Below are 22,091 nucleotides of genomic sequence, written 5' to 3' on the forward strand. Positions count from 1 at the left end.
TCTTTTGACTATAACTTTTTCTTTCGTTACCTGATTGAGACGATTCGAGATGTGTTGAAAAGATAACTCAAAGGACTACAAATTTTCTTCAGATATTATTTTCAAATTAGATCATTTGCTATATGAAAGATGGATCTCAATATGAGTCTAAAAATGGTGTATAAATTTTTTCGGTTGGAACTTGATGTGTGATCATACTTTGATTATATTTCATCATTTGATGTCTTTCTTTATCTAATTGACTCCGAGCACTATTGAATCTTCATCGTGAAGTCCGACATAATGTTTGAGTATTTATATTTTGGTCCCCGAACTTTGGATCTTGCTCTTCTTCCGAGTTTCTTGTACCATCATTGAATTTTACCTATTCAACACCAAATACAATAATTTAGACCATAATTCATCCGAGAATCAACTAAATATCATCGTTTTAAGACCTTGAATAAGTGTGTAAAATACACTTATCAGATACCCCTAGTGAACCTTATTTCATATCTCTAACAATATTTAAATTTGCGTCCTCACAATTCTTAAAACATGTTTGTAGGAGATAAAAATTTTACAATGATATTAACATTAGAAAATTCCACTTTTGTTCTGTCAAAATTCAATTATGATAATTGTCTTCGCTTGTCCTATTGTAGATCTACCTCAACAAAAAGTCCTAAGGATCATTGGAACAACATCACATGCCGCATATGTTATTTCTTTCATCTTCTTTTGTAATTTACATATTCAATTCAAGAATTGCCAAAAGCAATTAAATTGAATACTTGAGGGAGTTGGAATTAAAGTTAGTGAAATTGCAAATTGAGCGAGAGAGAGAGAGAGAGATATGGACGTGGTATGGAGACTAATAATGAGGAGATGAGGTGGAACTATGTTTAGAAAATATATCTATGTGGTGGCGATAATGATGCATTGCGGGTGATAAAAAAATGCATTGGAATTGATTTATTTGGTGGTGGTGGGATGATAGCAATGTTTTAGGTATTGTGTGGTGGTAATAATCTTGCATTGAAGGTGAGCAAATTTATGATTAACTGTGTTATCTGTGAGCGAATTTATTGTTTGTGACCATACTTGTATTATTTGTGACTAACTATGACCAAATTTATCTTTAGTGTGATTGTTTGTGATCAAATTAGTCTAATTTGTAACTGCATGCAATCAAGTCACCGACGTGTATTAAATGCGACAAATTGTGATCAACTTTGTCTTCAGTGTGATCAAGTCACAATCGGTCACAATTAACATCGAATTGGTTACAACCAATCACAAATAAATCTACAAACACCATACACCAGTACCACAATCCATCACCAGTATTTTGTTTTTATTATTATTATTATTTTAAAGCTTAAACATATCACTACTAAGCACTTCAACATCCATTGCAACAACTTTCTTAACTCTGAGTTGAGACCTGACACAATTTGAAGGCCGAGCTACCATCAAGTATAAGTACCAGCATCATCACCACAACACACCACTTACACAGATCTATACACCGTAAACCCACCACTACACAGCCTTCATATTTTATATCCATTAACAGCCATTTTATCCCATAACAAACTCCAAATTTGAAATCCATTAACCACCAGGGCCAAAAATTTTAGGAATTTTTACCTCTTTTTTCCTTGAAATTTGAACAAAGCAAATTGATGGTCAAAAAAATGGAAAACAACGGATAATGAATGTATAATTTCACTGGGGTATAGTATTGGGAAAATTAGCAATCAATTGAAAAAAATTATTGTGTAATTTTACCATGTTTTGTATAATATGATTGCATTTATATTGCGTCTGTACATGTTTAGTTATGTATAGAATAGAATATGAAATTTGCATTTAGAGAGAGAGAGAGAGAGAGAGAGAGAGAGAGAGAGTGTGTGTGTGTGTGTGTGTGTGTGTTCTGTTCTAAAATATATTTGCAATGGGGGTGGGAGTGACAGAGGTAGGGATAGGAGAGAGAACATATATATAATAGAGAGACAGGATTGGGGGGGTGGGATATGGGGTGGATAGGGTTCTAGGTTATATATAAATTTCTATGTTAAAAATAATTGAAACCTGATTTTTGTATAAAAATAATAAAGACCTAAATTTTGAAATTGAAACTTTAAATACATGGTTTGAGGTAATTTTCCCTATCCCTTTCCCATTTTTGGTAAATTAGTTTCACTACAATTTTTTTATTAAAAATTTGATAATTTATGCTCATTCCATTTCATTTATAAATAAGGCCCAATAATATTTTCTCATTATAAAAATTTCATTTCTAAATTAGATACATTTCAAATGCAACAGAGGGAGCTAGCAGTATAGGATTTCTCAAACTCATTTTGTAGTGATTTTTTAATTTTACTCAACTTGTTCATCACATAAGTAGTGTTCGATATATTTGTTTAAAATAAGAGAAGTTTTACTTGACTTAGCAGAAAGTAAAAAAATCCTAAAACAAAGAGTGGAGTTGAGTCCTTAGCAACGTATGATGGATGTTTTTCAATTTGTTGAAACATTGTATGAATTTTGAGAAGTATCTGGAACAGAATGAACATTACGATATTAATTGTGACAATTTATGTTCTGAATTGCATGTCCTGAGATGCTATATACCAAGTGAAGCAACAAAAGCAATTGACGTACTACAATATTTATATACATCCCAAATGCTTACATCACTTAAGAAATTTTGTTAATTATACCTTATCTCCGATCAATTATATCACAAGAAAAATCGAGTAATTTAATTTTATAATCATCATGTGGCCACAAATAATATCGAACATGTGTACTTTATTGAAATTTGTCAATTCTATATTGAAAGTGTGCTTTATTGAATTTTATCAATCCCAAATTGATTTTTTTTTTTCAATTATGAAACTCAAGAAATAGTTATGAAAGAGCTCCATCGGGTAGAAAAATGGGCAAATGGGTTACCATCTCTAAGTTAACCTTTTATTATATATTAATTTTTTTTTTAAAAGTTTCAGAAATCGGTCCAAATATCGTGACCGTTCCCGATTTTTCAATTATTTGACCGACTATTAATTAAACGGTTAATATATTATAATTGGAGTGAATTTAGGTCTAGTTCTCGAATTTATCGGTCGAACCAATCAGTCCATCCAATTTTATAAACATTGCTCCATAATATACTCTTGAAGATTTTGCATGCATGCTATAATTTTGGAGCTTGATTTGTGAAATTCGCTGCAGACACCGAAAATTGCAGAACTGACACTCTTACAGATTTTTCTCGCACCCGCGTGGATCACCCCTTTCCACTGTCTCCACCCCTCTATCCTGTTCCTCGAAAAAATCTTTTTGCATGTAGAATGCCTCAAGTTTTTTTATTTGACAAGTATACAAAATTTGAGTATGTTTGGCAAAGCTTAGCATCCATTTGGTTTCAAATTTATAAACCTAATTTTTATCCAACCAATTTCATAGGAGTTAGGACCCAATAATTTTTCTATACTTTTCGTAAAACTCGTAATTTATTAGCGCTTCAAAAATATAAACAAGCACTAAATCTTTTGTAATTAGCGTAGAAAACAACAAATCAAAGATGAAGAATGGAGGAGAAAGAGAGAAAATCGATTGATAGCAGCCTCCAAACTTAGGGCTAAATATGTGAGATTACAATGGTTTATATAATGCAAAACTAAGGAAACATAATAAGACTAAACTACCCTTAACCTAATTAGGTTAAGCGTAGTTTAGTCTTATTATGTTTGACCAACAAAAATACGTAATTGATAAATCGAATTTGACTTTGCGGCAAAGTCTACAAGCTGCAACTACGGAGAGCAACGAAAGGTAGGGAAATGATGCCGAACTGCAGATAACCAACGAAACCACACAATGTCAACTAAACCCACTGCAGATAACTAACGAAACCACACAATTTCAACTAAACCCACTGCAAATAACTAACAGCTAAACCAAACGGATGCAAATTTCAAATTCCAAATGAACTTGACATATCAATTCCAAGAACTGACTATGCCAAATTCCAAACTCCGAATAGACTGGACAAACGAAATTTCTAATCCCATAAACTGGGCAAACAAACGAAATTTCCAAATCCCGTGAACCGGGCATCAAACGAAATTTTCAATCCCACGAACTGAGCACAAATTTCAAATTCAAGCTCAACAAATGCCAAATTTCAGATACACTGGATCAACACCGAAACAAATTTCCAATCCCATAAAATGGGCATACACCAAACCAAATTTTCAATGCACTCATTTTTTTATTTTTTATTTTTAAACCCAAATGGACAAATTGAAATCCCAAAATACAAGGCCCAAATCCAACATTACCAAACTGCTGGCAATCCACAGCCCACTCCTTAGGCCCAATTCCGCAGACCCATCAAACATTTCAAGCCCAAGGGAAACTAACAAATGAAGCCCAAAACACCAAACCCAAAAATAATGACCCAAAACCTTAACCTAAAAGCCCATAAACCCAATAAAACTAACCCAGCAGGCCCAACACAACAAATCCAATCCATGTACTCTAGTACCCAGACCCGCTCTACAGCCCATAACGCATTACCCATATACTCCAGCTCAATAATCAACCCAATCATAGAATAAAGCCCAGCTAACAGTGACCTAAATTCAATCTAGCGTCTCCTCCGCCAAACCATACCGACAGCAACTGTTCACTCCACACCGCCGACCACAGGTCTCGCCGCAGACACACCTCACCAACCGTTGAATCACAGTCCAATTAAATCAACCAACCCAAGAAAACCCGGAACCGTGGAATGACAATCCCAATGAAAAAAAAAAATAGAACCCAAGAGATCCAATTGTCTCCCGACTAAGACCGTCAATCCCGGCAAGAGGTCAATAGAGGTCAATCCCAGCTGCATCTACGAAACCAGACAATCAACAACGGCGAACAGAACTAGGAACTCGCCGGCAGCCACCAACCCACATCCAACAATACCCATACATAGACAAACGTCAACCACCAGCGTTCGTCACACAACGCCTCAGCAAACACCTTCATGTAGGTCCCACGGTCTAAAGCTTCCTCTAACCCTGAAATCCTCTTCGGCAACATCGTAACTCATAGAGGGGTCTAACCCATTTGAAGGAAACAGCAACTGAGGAGAAGATCAAAAGATAGCATTCCGAGAAGGATAACATCAAGAACCGTGTGAGAGTTTTCATTGAAGGTAGATCTATAAGTGTGTAGATCCAGACCAGTACCATAAGAGCAACAATGCACATGTATTGAGAGATGGGTCAATTGGAAGGAAGGGTTGGGTGTATGTGTTGAAAGCGGCATACCAAGAAAAGAAAATCGAAATTTCATTATAAAACCTAATATCAAGAAAAAAAGAAACTGAACAAAATTGTAAGTCGGACGAGCCGGACGAGCAGCCGAATGCCGCTCGCCGGAAGCGAAATTCAAAGGCTGATTTGTTTAGGATCGAAATAGCTCTGATACCATGTAGAAAACAACAAATCAAAGATGAAGAATGGAGGAGAAAGAGAGAAAATCGATTAATACCAGCCTCCAAATTTAGGGCTAAATATGTGAGATTACAATGGTTTATATAATGCAAAACTAAGGAAACGTAATAAGATTAAACTACCGTTAACCTAATTAACTTATTACTTTAACAATTAGATCTTTTTTTATTAGTTGTATTAGGTTTTTCATGCAGTTATTTCTCATTCCTTGTAAAAAATGTAGAATAAAAATGGAAGTGTGAATGATTGAGTAATACGAGCATGGGAATCATCATTGTCAAAATTTCATGACAAAAATAGTTAAGTATTGACAGTGGATCTTGACGAGCTAAAAAATATTACAATTTGCTTGCGTCGTGGATATTACTGATGGACTAGACAGTTTATTAATATGCCAATGGACCTATGAAACTTTGACATGATTAACACTTTTATAGAATACCGAGCATACAAAATCATCACCCCAAATTACCATTTAAAGCATCTTTCTCGTTCTATTCCTTTCCATTTTCCTAATTTTGGAATGATTTCCTTCGATTTCATTAGAGTAATTAAACCCATGATTGAACCTAATTATTAAAAAAACTTTTTATTTTCTAAACACATATGTAACCATACATTCTCCAATTATATATAATCCAAATTTTTTCTACTTTTCAACTGCATAAGTTCCCAAAATTACAATTACAAAATCTATTTTTACAAAAAATGGGCTAAAACAAACCCTAAATGTGTTATATGATTTTCGATAACTAAGAAAATTTAAGCATGAGTGTTGCTGCATTAATATGATGCAAACACACAGTTGAGTGACTAAAGTGTGTAATCTCGAGAAGTTGCTACTTTTCAATTTTTTGTTTATACGCTTTTCTTCTGAATGTAAGACACGTGAAAAATGTTGAATATTGGATATGCGACATCTGGAAACTTCCATTGTACACGTATTTTTTGAATTTGGCTTGATAATCAAACAAATTTTGACTCTCTAATTTCTCTCTACGTGTTCTTCTGTCTCCTAGAAACATAGGTTTTGTGCACCTTCTCTTCTTCTCTAAAAAAGTTGAAGAGATTGGGTAAACTTGTGGTGTTCTTAGCGTCGGGTTGGAAAGTATCCTATTTTCACGCAAATCATAGGGATCAACATGCAATCTTATATAAACAATGTGAGAAGGTTGGGTGTTTTGAGATCTCTTAAATATATTTGAAACTAAATGGTTGTGTCATACTTCAACATTGAGTAGTAGAGTGATGTAGAATAGATTACTGAATGGATTGAAATCGAAAAAGATAATAGTGTAGAAAAAGAATTATGCAAGCTTGAATGCCTAGTTTTGCAATGCGTCACAAAGCCAGAGATTTTAGTGTGGGAGACAAAAAAATAATTAAAAGAATTATGTAAAAAGGACAAAAAATGTAAAAGCTTGTTTGGTCGGGATTTGGTTACTTAATTTTTTGACCGTTAGAGATTAAGTGAGTTCTATCTATGAGAGAATAATTCAAAAATGATGGCTAAAATAGAAAATAACGATCAAAAAATTAATTTTACTGAAGTTAAAATCTGTACCAAACAAGCGATAAATAATATTAAAGGTTGGAAACTGATGTTAAAGATAAATATGTACTTGCTATATATATTAAAGGTGAAGACTAATTGTGCAATTTTTTCACAAAAAAGAAGGGAAAATTAATAGTATGGGAGTCGAACCTACGTTGTCTGTAGCCATAAAATAAAACTTTTACCACACATCTAGAGTCCAAATAAACATAAATAGTACTTTCTTTTGTGGCACTTACGATACCAAATCTATCAAAAATTTGCATCTGGAGTCCAAATTAACATAATGCTTGGTGGGTGGCATTTTGGTGGGTGTTGACGATTTTGGTGGTTTTTGATTTTAGGATGGGTGGGGTGCGGGGGTGAGTGGAGAAGATAAATAGTATTTTTTGTTTTTGTTTTTGAATTAAATCTTTTATTTAGGGGGCGTTTGGGAGACTTTTTTATGTAAAAATGCATTTTTGAATAGTAAATTGATGGAAAATGTGTGGCTGAAAAATAAGAAAAAGTTTTTGATTTACGTGTAATATTATTTTAATAAAAATATGTGGTTGAAAAGAAGAGAGAAAAAAATGCATTTTGAAAGAAATTGGTACTAAATAGGAATTTAAGTTTTTTATATGAAAAATGTAAAGTTATCATTTTTCCTTTAAAAATTGGTCAACATTTGACTAGTTCTTTGATTTTTAGTCAACTAGCAGAGAAACTAATGATTTCTGATCATTTGTATTCCAGATGTCAGTTTTTGAAAGATTTGATATTGTAAATGCTACAAATTAAAGGTTTAGGTGAAATCTACTTAAGCGTAAAATGTTCGGTACCATGGCTATAATTTTTTAATATATAGTAGAAAAATTCCCAAAAAATTTTAAAATTTTTGCTGATGTAGTTGCCCCTCCTTCCCCTATTTCTCTGCCTCTGCTAACATTGAAAGTGGAAGCAAATGTTCTAGTGCTTGAACCTAATCTTCCACTCAAATCAAGTGTAGCTACTTTGACTGAAAGAATTTGAAATTCATAAGTCTGGTACTAAATAAATCATCTTTGTTGGCCAACCCTTATGTCTTGATACTCCACCTTCCAATTCTAAGGAAGGTGGTAGTTGTCATCAGAAGCAATTGAAAGTAATGAGTTGATAAAGTCTTCTCGGAAGCATTGGAAAGTAATGAGTTGATCAATTCTTGTCTTATCAAAACAAACCTGTATTTTATTTTGTATGGTTATTTTATGATGCTTTAATACCATATCTAAACTTTTCAACAATCATTATAATTGAGTGCAAACATAGAGCCTTTTTGCCAATCATTTTTCTCTTGGCTACAACAAAAATATTGCAGCTCTTCACGTGTAATTGAATTTGGTGGCCCCTTTGAATCGTCCCCCATTTTGTGGATGAGAAGATATATTTTAGAATTTCGATATATTTAGGTCAGATAGTTGATATACTATGCGTATGCTTTTAAATTTAATTGACCAACAGACTAATCAACTTTGAATCATCTATTGGTATTTGAGAAATGAGGATCTTGTCGAGTATTTTTATACAGATCACAATTTCAGAATGTTTATTGTGAATCAATTAGATATATCTTTTTTCTTGCTCTCCTTTGAGACTTAAGGTTCAAATCCTGCAAATCGTTTCCAAATCCTAGCAATTAGCATAAGCTGGTTTAATCAAGCTACATGTACATTAATGCCCTGTTTGAGCTCCATTATTTATTCATTAAAATGAAAAATTTGACCGTTATCTATCACATCAAGTCACTATATTTGATTTTTTATCTATTGTATAAAGCCCATAACGTCTATATTTTTTATTCTTATTTTTACAATAATGTGGCTCAAACAAGGGACTAAATTTTACATTAAATTTGACATTCCTCTGAGGTGACATTTTTCTTTAGACATTGATCTTCACAATATTTTAAACAATTAACGACAGAAATTTCGGCAATAATGTGTTAAACTTGATGTACATCAAAAGTGTACAAACAAGTTTAATCCAAGATGGTTTTTTATTAGACTATGAACGTCATGCACGATATCTCTCCAGCACGTAATATTCTGTATCGACCTTTAGAACTATTTTTACTAGACCATTTATCATTGCTTAAACTCTATGCTTGTGAAGGTGATTTTTCGTGAACAATGTGTGATTGAAAAGATATGCGGACGGATGATTTAGTTAAAAAAATAAACTAGAATAACAAATATTTTGACTTAAGAAAGCAAATTTACGTGAAGACACACTTCCCTTTAGCACGTGGAAATAATACGGACCACTTAGGGCCTGTTTGATAGCATGAAATTTCATTTCCATGAACTTCAATTCCTTCTTTTCCCCTTTTGGTTGTTTGATAGCATTTTAAATTCCATGGAAATCAATTCTTGCTTTTGTTAAAAGTTGTGCAATTCCTGATTTTTATGGAATTTCAATTCTCACCAATTCCAGGCACTGTATCAAGTTTTTTATTTTTTTGGATTTTTTTTTTGTTGGTAATAGAAACAAATTTTAAGAATTATTATTAAAAAATATTTTCATTTAATTGACAATTTCTATGTAAAACAAAGTCAAACAAATACCCAAGGATAGATGATTTTCTTGATTTTTTTTATTTTTGGTTTTGGCAATGGAAACAAATTTCATTTCTAATACCAGTAAATTTCATCCATTTAATTGACAATTTTCATGTAAAACAAAGCCAAACGGACATTAAAAAATACTTTTATTTTAACATTTTTCATGTGGAAAATTATACCAATCAAACACAATAATTTACATTTCTCAGGAAAACAATTCTAGGCAATTCAATTATCTGAAATTCGTTTTCTAGACAATTCAATTCTATCTTTACAATCAAACGGACCCTGAATCTATTATGGGAATGATTTAAAGATGCAGTATCCAATGATTGTACCTTAGCGCGTGTTGGATAGCTAAGGGACAAAGGTGTCACGCATGCACGAGTGTTACAAGTGGGACTCACCTCCTGCCACGTGAGCAAGTATTGCAGGCCCCATATGGGCCATATCCACGTGAACACATGCGCCATACCCACGTGACACAATTCTCCCTCTCTGTTTTGAATGGAAAATTGCCTTAGATATCCCTAATATGTTAATTTTTTACAAATAAGTCCTTATTTGTTTTTACCGAAGAGCTCAATTTCCTAGTTTTTTTTTTTAATTATAAATAAATTGATCTGAGTTGGCAAAAATTTTACACTTCATGTACAAATAGAATCTGTCTAGACTAAAATTGATCAATTTTTTGTTCAATTCGGTCCAATTCTTATATGATTCGAAAAAATTCTGAAGTACAAATACTTGTGTAAATTGTTTTGTTTTATTTTGATTTTTCCTATTTTAAGTGACAAAAGTACATTTAAGCAATTTATATCGACTATAACATAAATTAATTTAATTGAGAGAGAATGGGAAAAAAAAAGTGTGCGAGTGTGTGTGCATGCATAATAACATTGATTTTTTACGATTTTGAAATTCGGAGATCGTAGTGATCTATAAACAAAAAACAACTCGAGAGTCGAGACTCTCTAACCACTAAAAATGAGGATATAGTTGATGCTTATGTTAGTTTCATACATTTTGCATGTAGTTTAGAGTGTAATTATATTGTGTATATAGAAGATGAAATGTTGATTTGTACTAAAGAGATGCTCTACGACTTTTTCTTTTTCAAAAAAGGTATAAGCTTTACAATTGACGTCATCTTCTTCCACACACACAAATATATATATTTTGAGTAACTAGGTTTTAATTTGATCCCAATTGAATAACTTAAATCCAATTCTATCTCCAAGACTGATTGAAAATGATGATATCCATTTATTTTGCCAAAGTTGTACTTGTTCCATATTAGAAAACAATATTTATATGCGATGACCATCATTTATTGACTGTCATGTCATCAATTTTTCTAGGTGGACTTGGACAAAATTAACTTGATTAAAATCAAATCAAAATATTGATACATGATTCAAACCAAATCAGAGTTTATTTGTGAGATTGAAATAAAACTAAAGTTTAATTATTCGATTTTATAAAATTGAAGTGCAGATACTTGATTAACGCCAAGTATAATTACTCAGAATGAATTTTTTTTTGGAAGTAATAACTTCCTCACTAGGAATTTGAGGATCTTCCTTGTCCAATAACACACAAGGCTACTTTGTTTAATCTAGCCCTCGTGATTTAGACATTTTTTACCATGGGTCAAAAATTAGGTTACTGATTTTTTTTCTAAATATCTTTTTCTGTTGAACACTCGTTTAATCAAAATTTTGCTCTTCACTTGAAAATGAAGTTTTTTTGTCATGGAAATTCAACAAATTAATGAATGCTAATATATTTCAAATAATAACTCCCGACAACAAAAATATAATCAATTTCAATAGACAAATGACAGAGTCCCAGCATTCCATTAACTCACATTAGAGAACAACCAATTTCCTAAAAATAAAAATTAATACCAAATTCCGATTTCCATAAAATTCAAAACCCACGAGTTAGGACTTATTGCTTACCTTAAAAGTGAAATAGATGTCAAAACTTGACATAACACAAATATCTTCAATAGGAATACAATGTAATGAATTAACATCTAAATAGAGAATTAATTGAAAACCTAATAATGCATGGAAGTTCATAAATTTTTGTGGAGGTCATCTGGCACCAAACGAGATCATCTCTATTCGCCATTGTCTAGCTCTAATGTTGAGCAGTTGGAAAGTAGATATTCTCTTCTATCTCCGAACGTAACTTGGAAAATGGGTGTATTTTAGCTTAACTTATTTGATAGTGCTAAGTTGGTTAAACATTAATATTTAACTATACATTTTAAGATCAACAATTTTTATTTGTTCTTTAATCACACACTCCTTGAAACTCATAACGTAACACTATTTAAATAATATGGAACATTTATGAAATGTATGTTTTCTCCCAGTCCAATCTTTTTATAACTGATTCTAAATTAGATTCCAAAGTGAAAATAATTGATTGTCAACATATTCAAGTAGCACATTGTCATCTTATGATCATGAAAATTATTGATTTTCAACATATCAATTGATACGTTGTTTTGTCTCTTATGATAGGTTGGGTGTTGTAGACAAGATTTAGGATAAAGCGCGATCCTTTAGACGTGTCTAACATATTCCCACTCATACATACTTAAAAATTTAACGTCACCTAAACATACAACAAACAAATTGTATCTAACCTCTTCTTATGAACATACGATTTACTGATTGTCAACATATCGATACAAGTCATAGTCATGTTACTCGCGATGCGGGATGGGAGTTAGTGTGGTAACGGATTTAGGTAGTTTCGGGTAAGAGTAAAAGTGACACCCATTATGAGATTTTAAAGAATTTTAATGAAATAAATTTAGATTATTTGAGTTAATTGTCATGATATTTATCAAATCATAAAAACTAAAAACTATTATTTTATTTAAATTTAAGAAAAATAACAGTTAAAGATAAAGATAGCACAAAAATAAAAATATAAAAAAAAAGGTTGAAATGAGAAATTTACATTTACTTTTGCTATTGGAGAAGTTTATGTAATTTTTATTCGAGGCAATATTAGAGATTCATTTACATTTAGAAAACCATACTAATCTCCATAGTTTTAGTTTTCAAATATTTCATATTTTCCTGACAACTTGAGTCATATATCATCTAAAATAAGGTTGATGTTACTAATCATATATGAAGCCACGTGGGGGCACCATGCGCATACAAGTGGCAGTCAATCAAGACAAAAAATAAAAATAAAAAATGAAGAAGGCAAGAATTGTTTTCCCGACCAAGGCTTTATCTCCATCAAAACTCCACTACCGAAGTGCTTCCTCTCAATGTTGAACTCCTCCATGTCCAAATCTTCCTCTTATGGCCGAAGTGCTTGTCTCCTTTAGAGCAAATATGATGAGTGTATCTTTAGAAATAATTGATGTAACGTTTGCATTAATAGATGTCAAATTTGTCAGCCTAAGAATGTAGGCGGCAGACTCCTTGTCAAATGTATTTGTCAATGTAATTAATGCACGAAAGAGTGATATAAGACTTCGATCAATTAGATGGAGCCACGTGGATATGATAAACGACGACCAGTTCAGTTTGATCACTATAAATAATAGCTTTCGAAACATTGTAAAGGATGAAAAAAATATACATTCAAGCAAATAAACTTATCTTCACTCTCTTCATGTTTGTGTAAGTAAAAAAGTTATTTCTTGTTATGATTGTTCCTGACTATGTGTGTTTCACTCTCACATTCATAATAAGCCGTTGAATCTCTAACCAGGTATTCGGGTAAAACCTGACGAAATTTGCTCAAATGGACTCAAGTGGAATCCGACACCTGTTGACACATTTTTTGTGATCAATGGTTGATATACGTAAATTGACATTTGGAAAGTTGAAATAATTTTATAGTTGTGATTAATTTGTTCAAAGTAAACTATATAAATATCTTGCAACGTTATACAAAACTCGTGGGATATAGTTTAAACTTTGATCATATGAATTTACCTAATTTGTTTATAAAGGATATTATTTTTCTGAATATATATTTTAGATGAATTATGTATATTGGGAGAGAGATACGAATGTGTGGAGGAAAATATTCCTGATCAAACAGGCACTTAATACGTTGTGTTTTCACGAGAAATTTAAATTAATCATTAATGAATTTATTTTAAAATAATGAACACCAATATATATAGTATGTAATGGCATTAAATGATAAATCTAATTAAAACTCATTTAATAGGATCTATCATTTATTTTTATATAGGATGGCATTTTACTACCAGTGCATGGTGATGCGATATAGTGTTGCTCTTTATTTTATCAACAGAACCATATTCTGTAATCTATTATTTTACTAATATTAATAACTCTTAATTAATTAGAACAACGAGAACTGATTGTCCAAATCGAGTGCTTTATTATCCCCTATACTTCATTAAAAATTCTAATTTAATAAAATATTAGTATTTAATTTTTTGAAAGTTTTCGAACTAATTAAGCTTGTTTGGGAGAGTTTTCTTAAGATTTTTTTTTTTTTGGAGAATGCGAGGTAAAAAGGTAAGGAAATGTATTATGACACATGATTTTTTATTTTTTTTAAAAGAAAATGTAGGCGAAAATGACTTTTAAAAAATCCTTCCAAACAAGGATTTGCAAATAAAAGGTTAGGTTTTGAATGAGTTTAAGTATGCATTTCCTTCGTTACAAGTTTGATCTCTTGTTCCCATTTCAGAGAATTATAAGTATGATTCTATAACCATATCAGTAATAGAAAATTTTTATCTTGTTCACTGAAGATTCCATCCTCATTATTTAAAACTTTGTAAATATGTTAAATTAGATAAAATCGGACACACAAAATTTGGCACGTGAATCAAAATAGTAACCCAGGAAATAATCTCCTTGGTCAACAGTCAACGCATGAAAATCGCTTTGGAATGAGAAGTTATGATTGAACAAACTAGGAGGAAGCTGAGATTTGACTTAAGTAAACTTAGGGTTGAAAATGGGCTAAAAAAAAAAAAAAAAAAAAAAAAGAGAAAGAGTAGAAGTACAACGTCTACAGATTTGGATTCAAGTTCTTTATTGATCACAACTTCTGTATTCATTATTGCCTTCATTGCTGCTTCTCCAGTAAATATTGATGGTATTCATGAACCTATTTCTAGATCTCTACTTTACAATGATTTTCACCTTAGAATGTTTGTACTCAAACATAACGGGCATGCATTTCTCTTTGTTTTGTTGACATGAAATATTATTGCATGGTAAAAAAAAAAATTATAATAATATAACATTTATATGTGGTTAGCAGAAAGCATAATGGGAAAATTTGCAGGTATCATGCTTTCAAAAAAATGTATCGCGATCCTAACTTTTCAACTGCAAAACCTATATTTTAACCTTTTAATGGATGTGAGATATGAGGACCTAAAGACGGATTTTGTCCATCGGATCATTAGTTGATAAAATGTCAAATTTTTTACCATTTTTAAAAGTGCAAACTGATACCTCTATGTTTTTCACCTAAAACAATTGAAATAGTTAAATAAAAAGAAATTAAAAAAGAAAGAAAAATATGTCTTCATTGTTTTGATATCATTAGGATTGTTAATGAATTGAACTTTTATTCGAATTCGATAAAATAAAAGGGAGATAGATTTAGGATCATAATTCGATAACTCGATCAAAATTTGAATTCAATAATCCGTTAACTAAATAGAGCAAATATGAATATAAATTAATTTGATCCAATAACAATCCAATTTGATTTGTTATAAATAGTTGAGTCAATTAAATATTTTTATGGCATGTTATTTTGCCACTAAAGTAAATAAATAAGAAAATAAAGAAATTTAGAATAAAAACATCATCAAATTCAAAACATAAAAGAAAAGGAAAAATAAGAAATTCAAAAAAGGAATAATGTTTGAAAATAATTTTTCGCGAAACACATCCATAGGTTGAAATTCAAACCTATGGTTAGTACAAGTCCCAAGGTAATCTCATTGCAGCTCAAAAATTGAGACGCATATCCATCATCATCGTTGAGTCAATAGCAATCTCTGACACAAGTATCATTCACCCTCATCTGACTCCCATTAATTTTCATTCCATTACATTTAATTTATCTCTTTTCTATTTTTGATCACACGATCTTCCATAAAATAATATTACACATAAATCGAAAACTTTTCTTTCTTTTTCAATCACTCATTTTTCAAAAAAAAAAAAAAACTTATTTCACTCATTTCCATTTCTACAAAATTGGGGCTCAACATAAATGAAAATTTTCAACTAAAAAGCCCAGGTTCATAGTCCATTTTATTCAAAATACATTTTTTTTTCCTTTTTTAATAAGACATTCTTTAATAAAATATTATTATACCTAAATTCAAAAAAAAAAAAAAATTTTTTAACTACAAATTATTAAAAAAATTTTTTTTCCAAATATTTGATTTAATAGAGCTCATATATATATCTTTTTGTGACATGATTGTTGATATTGTAACTGTTGATCGGGTAAAAAAAAATTTAAGAGCCCTGCTATAGAAACAAGGCTGCGGGACAGGGGTCGAGCTGCCCAAAAAGCCTGTCATGAGGCCTGTTTCTTTAGCATAAATCAAATTGTAAATGGTTCAATGTGTTGTAACGTGATAAAGTATAAAAAAATGATGTAAAAGACTTGATTGTATATACATACATATTATATATATCTATCTACCTCAATCTTTATATGGGGTAAGGCCAGTTAGGTCGTAATCTACAATCTTAGATTGTATTGCACTAGCCTAAGAAGGGCTGCAACTCCTCAGCTGAAAAGAGACCATCCCATTTCTCCTCCTTATGTCTCCTCTTTATCCTTTATTCGTTTGGATTCTCATTTCTATAAAGTCCAAGACATACAAATAGAGAGAGTGAAGTTCTTGGGTTCTTTAGAGAGAGAAGAAGAAGAGTAAGAGAAGAAAAAGATGGCTGAGAAAGATGATGATTTAAGTTTGAGCTTGAGATGCCCAGATAACAAGAATCTGTTTCCATCCACTTCCAATTTCCCCTCGAACCTCATGAGGCCTGCTTTGCCTTTTATGCATTATCATGGGAACGATCTGTTAAAATCACCTGCTGGTAAATTACTGTTTTCTGTTTTTTATGCTTTATTTTGTGAAGAACATGAATCGTACCGTTTTCATATGGTTTTCCTTGCCTACTCTGTGCTAGCATTTTTTATTTCCGACAAAATGATTGTAAAAACTATGATTTTCATAGAAAATTATCTCCTTTTAAGAAGTTGCCTCCCTTTTTAGCCTTCAATCTGTGTAATGGATTTTTCTTCTACAGTAGTCGAATTTCCAATAAAATGAAAATATAGAAGCAAAAAATGAATATTTTATTTAGAGAAAATCAACATTTTTTAAAATTCCCAAACCGCATATCTGAGACCAAATCGTTTCTTCGAGGAATCGATGTGAACCATCCGGTAACTGTAATAGACTATGAGGAAGTAGTGATGGCGTCATCACCAAACAATACAGTGTCAAGTGTGAGTGGAAAGAGGAGCGAGAGAGAGGAGAACGACGGTGAGCGAGCCACTAGCTCTTTGGAGGAGGATGACATCGACGATGGAGCAGGGAGGAAGAAACTGCAGCTGTCCAAGGAGCAAGTGGCGGTGCTTGAAGAAACATTCAAGCAATATAATACTCTCAGCCCGGTTAGTGATATTTTGCTAAATATTTCAGTCGGTCAGGGTATTTTTGTGTGCTAATCATTGCTAATTAAATTGAAAAGCACAGAAGGAGGCACAAGTTTTTAAACCATTGGTTTTGTGAGGTTTGTAGAAGCAAAGGTTGGCTTTGGCGAAAGAGTTGAATCTGAGGCCTAGACAAGTGGAGGTGTGGTTTCAGAATAGAAGGGCAAGGTTAGTTATTAATCAACCAAGTCAAGGGTATAATTGGCCTTCAAATAAATTGTTAGGATATGTTTCTGAAAAATGGTAATTTGTTATGTTACTAGTGCTAATGGTTTTGAGTGGAAAAGTAACTAATGAGGAGTTTATACAACAAAGTAGTCGATTTGTACATTGAATGTCATTTACAAATGATGTAGGATCAAATTGAAGCAGACGAAGGTTGGTTGTGACTACTTGAGGCGGCGATGTGAAATTCTAACAGAGGAAAACAAGCGGTTGCAGAAGGAAGTGAACGACCTAAGAGCATTGAAGCTCTCCCCACACTTTTACATGAACAAGAACCCTCCGACCACCCTTACCGTGTGTCCTCAGTGCGAACATGTGGCTGTCTTGTCTTCATCATCCTCAGCTACTCAACAACCTAATCTGGATGCGGCCCACCACCAACGCCCAATGCCTATGCCCGTATCGAAGTTTCAATCTTAAAATAAGTGTAAAATGGTAATCGGTTCTCTCCGATTTTGCCATCTAAAACTAGGATGAGGGGATCTGAAAGTCTGCTTTATATGGAGAAAGACTTGTAAAGGATGGTCTAGATAGGTTGGTGCTTATAGATTGATAGGGTTATTTAAAGAGAACCCTAATTCTCTTTTTTGTGTTTTTATCAATAGAAGAATGGTTATGTTAGGCAAAAGTTGGATTTAATGTTGGAGATGGAGGTAACATTGTTGAAACTTTTTGCTTGTTTAATAGAATAATAACTTATAATATAGTTAGTTTAGTAAGAGGCTTGTGAACAAGGTTATTATGGTTACAACATTTTTTAAGAATGTTTTTAATGCAAAATGATTAGATTCTTACTCTTAGGTTGCTTAGGAACCTAATAATGTTATTCAATACCATTGATGTGAAGCATTAATTTAGGTAGCAATTACATGTCATTGAATGATAGCAATGTCACATGATTCATTTAATTGAACTTATCAAGTATACTTAATATGTCCTACACTATCTAATCGCATGGTTGTACATCCTAACTTTTGCCATACATGGCATACAATTCTTCGACTTACAAATCTCGACATAATCATCTTTTTTCTGTTCGTAGCGGCTGAGGTCCTTGTGGATTGAATTCATCCAAATGTACATTAAAATGGTGAGTGCTGTGCGCATGTCTAAATTTTTTAACAGGGCAACGCAAATATTATTTTAATGTCTATCGGACTTCACTTAAAAGTATCTTCGTTATTAGACAAGTATAAAAAGTTGACGATCAAGCTGTTAGTATTGACAGGTTAATGTATTTAGCTATCCATAAATTGGTGAAAATGAAGAAGTATCTCTTTTATTGATATTTCATTAGAATCATTCATTTGAAATGCACGTGGACAGTGTACCCAATAGGGCTTACTTGGAAAGTTGCCCCGATCAAAACCCATTGTACCCAACGCCTTTTTTATTATAAAATTTTTTGAAAAAATAAAGAAGTTCAAGCTCGACAAATTTACACCTATAATATGAGAATTAGATATTTTTTTGATGAGGTTCGAACGGTGCTTGAAGAAACATTCAAGCAATATAATACTCTCAGCCCGGTTAGTGATATTTTGCTAAATATTTCAGTCGGTCAGGGTATTTTTGTGTGCTAATCATTGCTAATTAAATTGAAAAGCACAGAAGGAGGCACAAGTTTTTAAACCATTGGTTTTGTGAGGTTTGTAGAAGCAAAGGTTGGCTTTGGCGAAAGAGTTGAATCTGAGGCCTAGACAAGTGGAGGTGTGGTTTCAGAATAGAAGGGCAAGGTTAGTTATTAATCAACCAAGTCAAGGGTATAATTGGCCTTCAAATAAATTGTTAGGATATGTTTCTGAAAAATGGTAATTTGTTATGTTACTAGTGCTAATGGTTTTGAGTGGAAAAGTAACTAATGAGGAGTTTATACAACAAAGTAGTCGATTTGTACATTGAATGTCATTTACAAATGATGTAGGATCAAATTGAAGCAGACGAAGGTTGGTTGTGACTACTTGAGGCGGCGATGTGAAATTCTAACAGAGGAAAACAAGCGGTTGCAGAAGGAAGTGAACGACCTAAGAGCATTGAAGCTCTCCCCACACTTTTACATGAACAAGAACCCTCCGACCACCCTTACCGTGTGTCCTCAGTGCGAACATGTGGCTGTCTTGTCTTCATCATCCTCAGCTACTCAACAACCTAATCTGGATGCGGCCCACCACCAACGCCCAATGCCTATGCCCGTATCGAAGTTTCAATCTTAAAATAAGTGTAAAATGGTAATCGGTTCTCTCCGATTTTGCCATCTAAAACTAGGATGAGGGGATCTGAAAGTCTGCTTTATATGGAGAAAGACTTGTAAAGGATGGTCTAGATAGGTTGGTGCTTATAGATTGATAGGGTTATTTAAAGAGAACCCTAATTCTCTTTTTTGTGTTTTTATCAATAGAAGAATGGTTATGTTAGGCAAAAGTTGGATTTAATGTTGGAGATGGAGGTAACATTGTTGAAACTTTTTGCTTGTTTAATAGAATAATAACTTATAATATAGTTAGTTTAGTAAGAGGCTTGTGAACAAGGTTATTATGGTTACAACATTTTTTAAGAATGTTTTTAATGCAAAATGATTAGATTCTTACTCTTAGGTTGCTTAGGAACCTAATAATGTTATTCAATACCATTGATGTGAAGCATTAATTTAGGTAGCAATTACATGTCATTGAATGATAGCAATGTCACATGATTCATTTAATTGAACTTATCAAGTATACTTAATATGTCCTACACTATCTAATCGCATGGTTGTACATCCTAACTTTTGCCATACATGGCATACAATTCTTCGACTTACAAATCTCGACATAATCATCTTTTTTCTGTTCGTAGCGGCTGAGGTCCTTGTGGATTGAATTCATCCAAATGTACATTAAAATGGTGAGTGCTGTGCGCATGTCTAAATTTTTTAACAGGGCAACGCAAATATTATTTTAATGTCTATCGGACTTCACTTAAAAGTATCTTCGTTATTATACAAGTATAAAAAGTTGCCGATAAGGCTGTTAGTATTGACGATGTTAACGTATTCAGCTATCCATAAACTGGTGAAAATGAAGAAGGCATCTCTTTTATTGATATTTCATTTTCTTGAATACCAAAATTGAATAAGGTATCTCTTTTTATCTCATTAGTTCTGTCTGATGTCAATAGCTGAAGGAATCATCTGATGAACAAAAGGGACACATATTGAATAACTCATAAGAAAGATGGCCTAGAATCATTCATTTGAAATGCACGTGGACAGTGTACCCAATAGGGCTTACTTGGAAAGTTGCCCCGATCAAAACCCATTGTACCCAACGCCTTTTTTATTATAAAATTTTTTGAAAAAATAAAGAAGTTCAAGCTCGACAAATTTACACCTATAATATGAGAATTAGATATTTTTTTGATGAGGTTCGAAAGGTATAAGTTTACTTCTTCTACAGCCGTCTATGCAAGAGCAAAGCATTTTGGTATGTTGAAATTATTTTAGTACATTTATATGTCACTAATTTGCATAGAATAGGATGGGTTGGATTTTGACTGATTCAATTGCAAAACCGTCAACTCCATTGACTTGGACATGATTTGGGTTGGTGGTTTTCGGATTGGACTGTCTAATCTGATAAGTACGATTGCGCTACATGTACATAATATGTTTACATAATTATTTATATACATGTGATGTAGTAAGATATGTTTTTGTTAGAATTTTTTCAATCAAATGCCCCAAAAAAACCCTTCTTTTTTATAGCTTATTCGTATGTAGATCATTATGTAACTGCTAATGTATAAGTACAACTAGCATTATTCAAAAGTTGATGTCGTAAAATCCTTTGTGCTACTATTCAACTGTGAGGATAATGAACAAGAGGCTAGGGACCTTATCCATTTATGATCCACCTAATCCAAGTGGATCGGTGTGGCCCTTTCTGTACAGCCCAAAACTAATTCCCATTTTAGATTTAATTATACAAAACATTACTTTTGTGAAAAAAATAAAAAAATTTCAAATGTACCCCCCTTTATTCTTAATTCCCTAATGTTTGCTTGTTTTGTGGAATATTCCCTTATCTTTCGCTTTGACACAAAATATCCTAATAATCCAAACGTTTGTGAATTAAAACCTTTTCCTTCTAAAATGATGAATTTATCCTCCCTTTTCTATATTAAAAAAATAAGAAAAAAGGAAAAATAAAGAATTAATTGCATCCCTTACTCCAAAAATTTCAAAAAGTGCGAAAGTTTCCTAATTAAAAAAAAAAAACTTCTTTCTTCTCGATTTTCTCATTCTCCAAAAAAGTTATTTTTACTTGTCTCTTCCAAACAAGCACTTAATGTTCTAGTTCAGTTTTTACACACAATAAGGAATTAGGGATATATTTAAATGCTTCACATTCTTTAATGATTTATTTTCATCTTACGAAAATGATTGGCATTTTGAGGAGCAAAAGAAAATTAATATTATCTTTGAAAGTAACTCTTAATATATGGCATTGTATTATAGGC

The 22,091-nt window shown here is 32.3% G+C and overlaps 2 protein-coding genes across 4 annotated transcripts; both read left to right on the plus strand.

Moving 5' to 3' along the window:
• Positions 1-16,377: 16,377 nt before the first annotated feature.
• On the plus strand, positions 16,378-18,323 carry LOC111367492 (homeobox-leucine zipper protein HAT4-like). 3 transcript variants are annotated; one of them, XM_022988398.1, is made up of 4 exons: positions 16,378-16,747; positions 17,080-17,330; positions 17,458-17,537; positions 17,726-18,323. In XM_022988398.1, the coding sequence occupies exons 1-4, from the start codon at positions 16,594-16,596 to the stop codon at positions 18,012-18,014; spliced, it is 774 nt and encodes a 257-aa protein (XP_022844166.1). In that variant the 5' UTR covers positions 16,378-16,593; the 3' UTR covers positions 18,015-18,323. The 3 variants fall into 3 exon arrangements, with proteins under 3 accessions (XP_022844166.1, XP_022844167.1, XP_022844168.1); XM_022988399.1 differs by having other exon boundaries at positions 17,113-17,330; XM_022988400.1 differs by having other exon boundaries at positions 17,155-17,330.
• Positions 18,324-19,045: 722 nt separating this feature from the next.
• LOC111366755 (homeobox-leucine zipper protein HAT3-like) lies at positions 19,046-20,116 on the plus strand. The gene is made up of 3 exons (XM_022987454.1): positions 19,046-19,123; positions 19,251-19,330; positions 19,519-20,116. Exons 1-3 carry the CDS (start codon positions 19,046-19,048, stop codon positions 19,805-19,807), a joined length of 447 nt encoding a protein of 148 aa, XP_022843222.1. The 3' UTR covers positions 19,808-20,116.
• Positions 20,117-22,091: the final 1,975 nt, after the last annotated feature.

Source organism: Olea europaea, chromosome 18 (assembly GCF_002742605.1).
Source record: "Olea europaea var. sylvestris chromosome 18, O_europaea_v1, whole genome shotgun sequence".
NCBI classification, from domain to species: Eukaryota; Viridiplantae; Streptophyta; class Magnoliopsida; order Lamiales; family Oleaceae; genus Olea; species Olea europaea.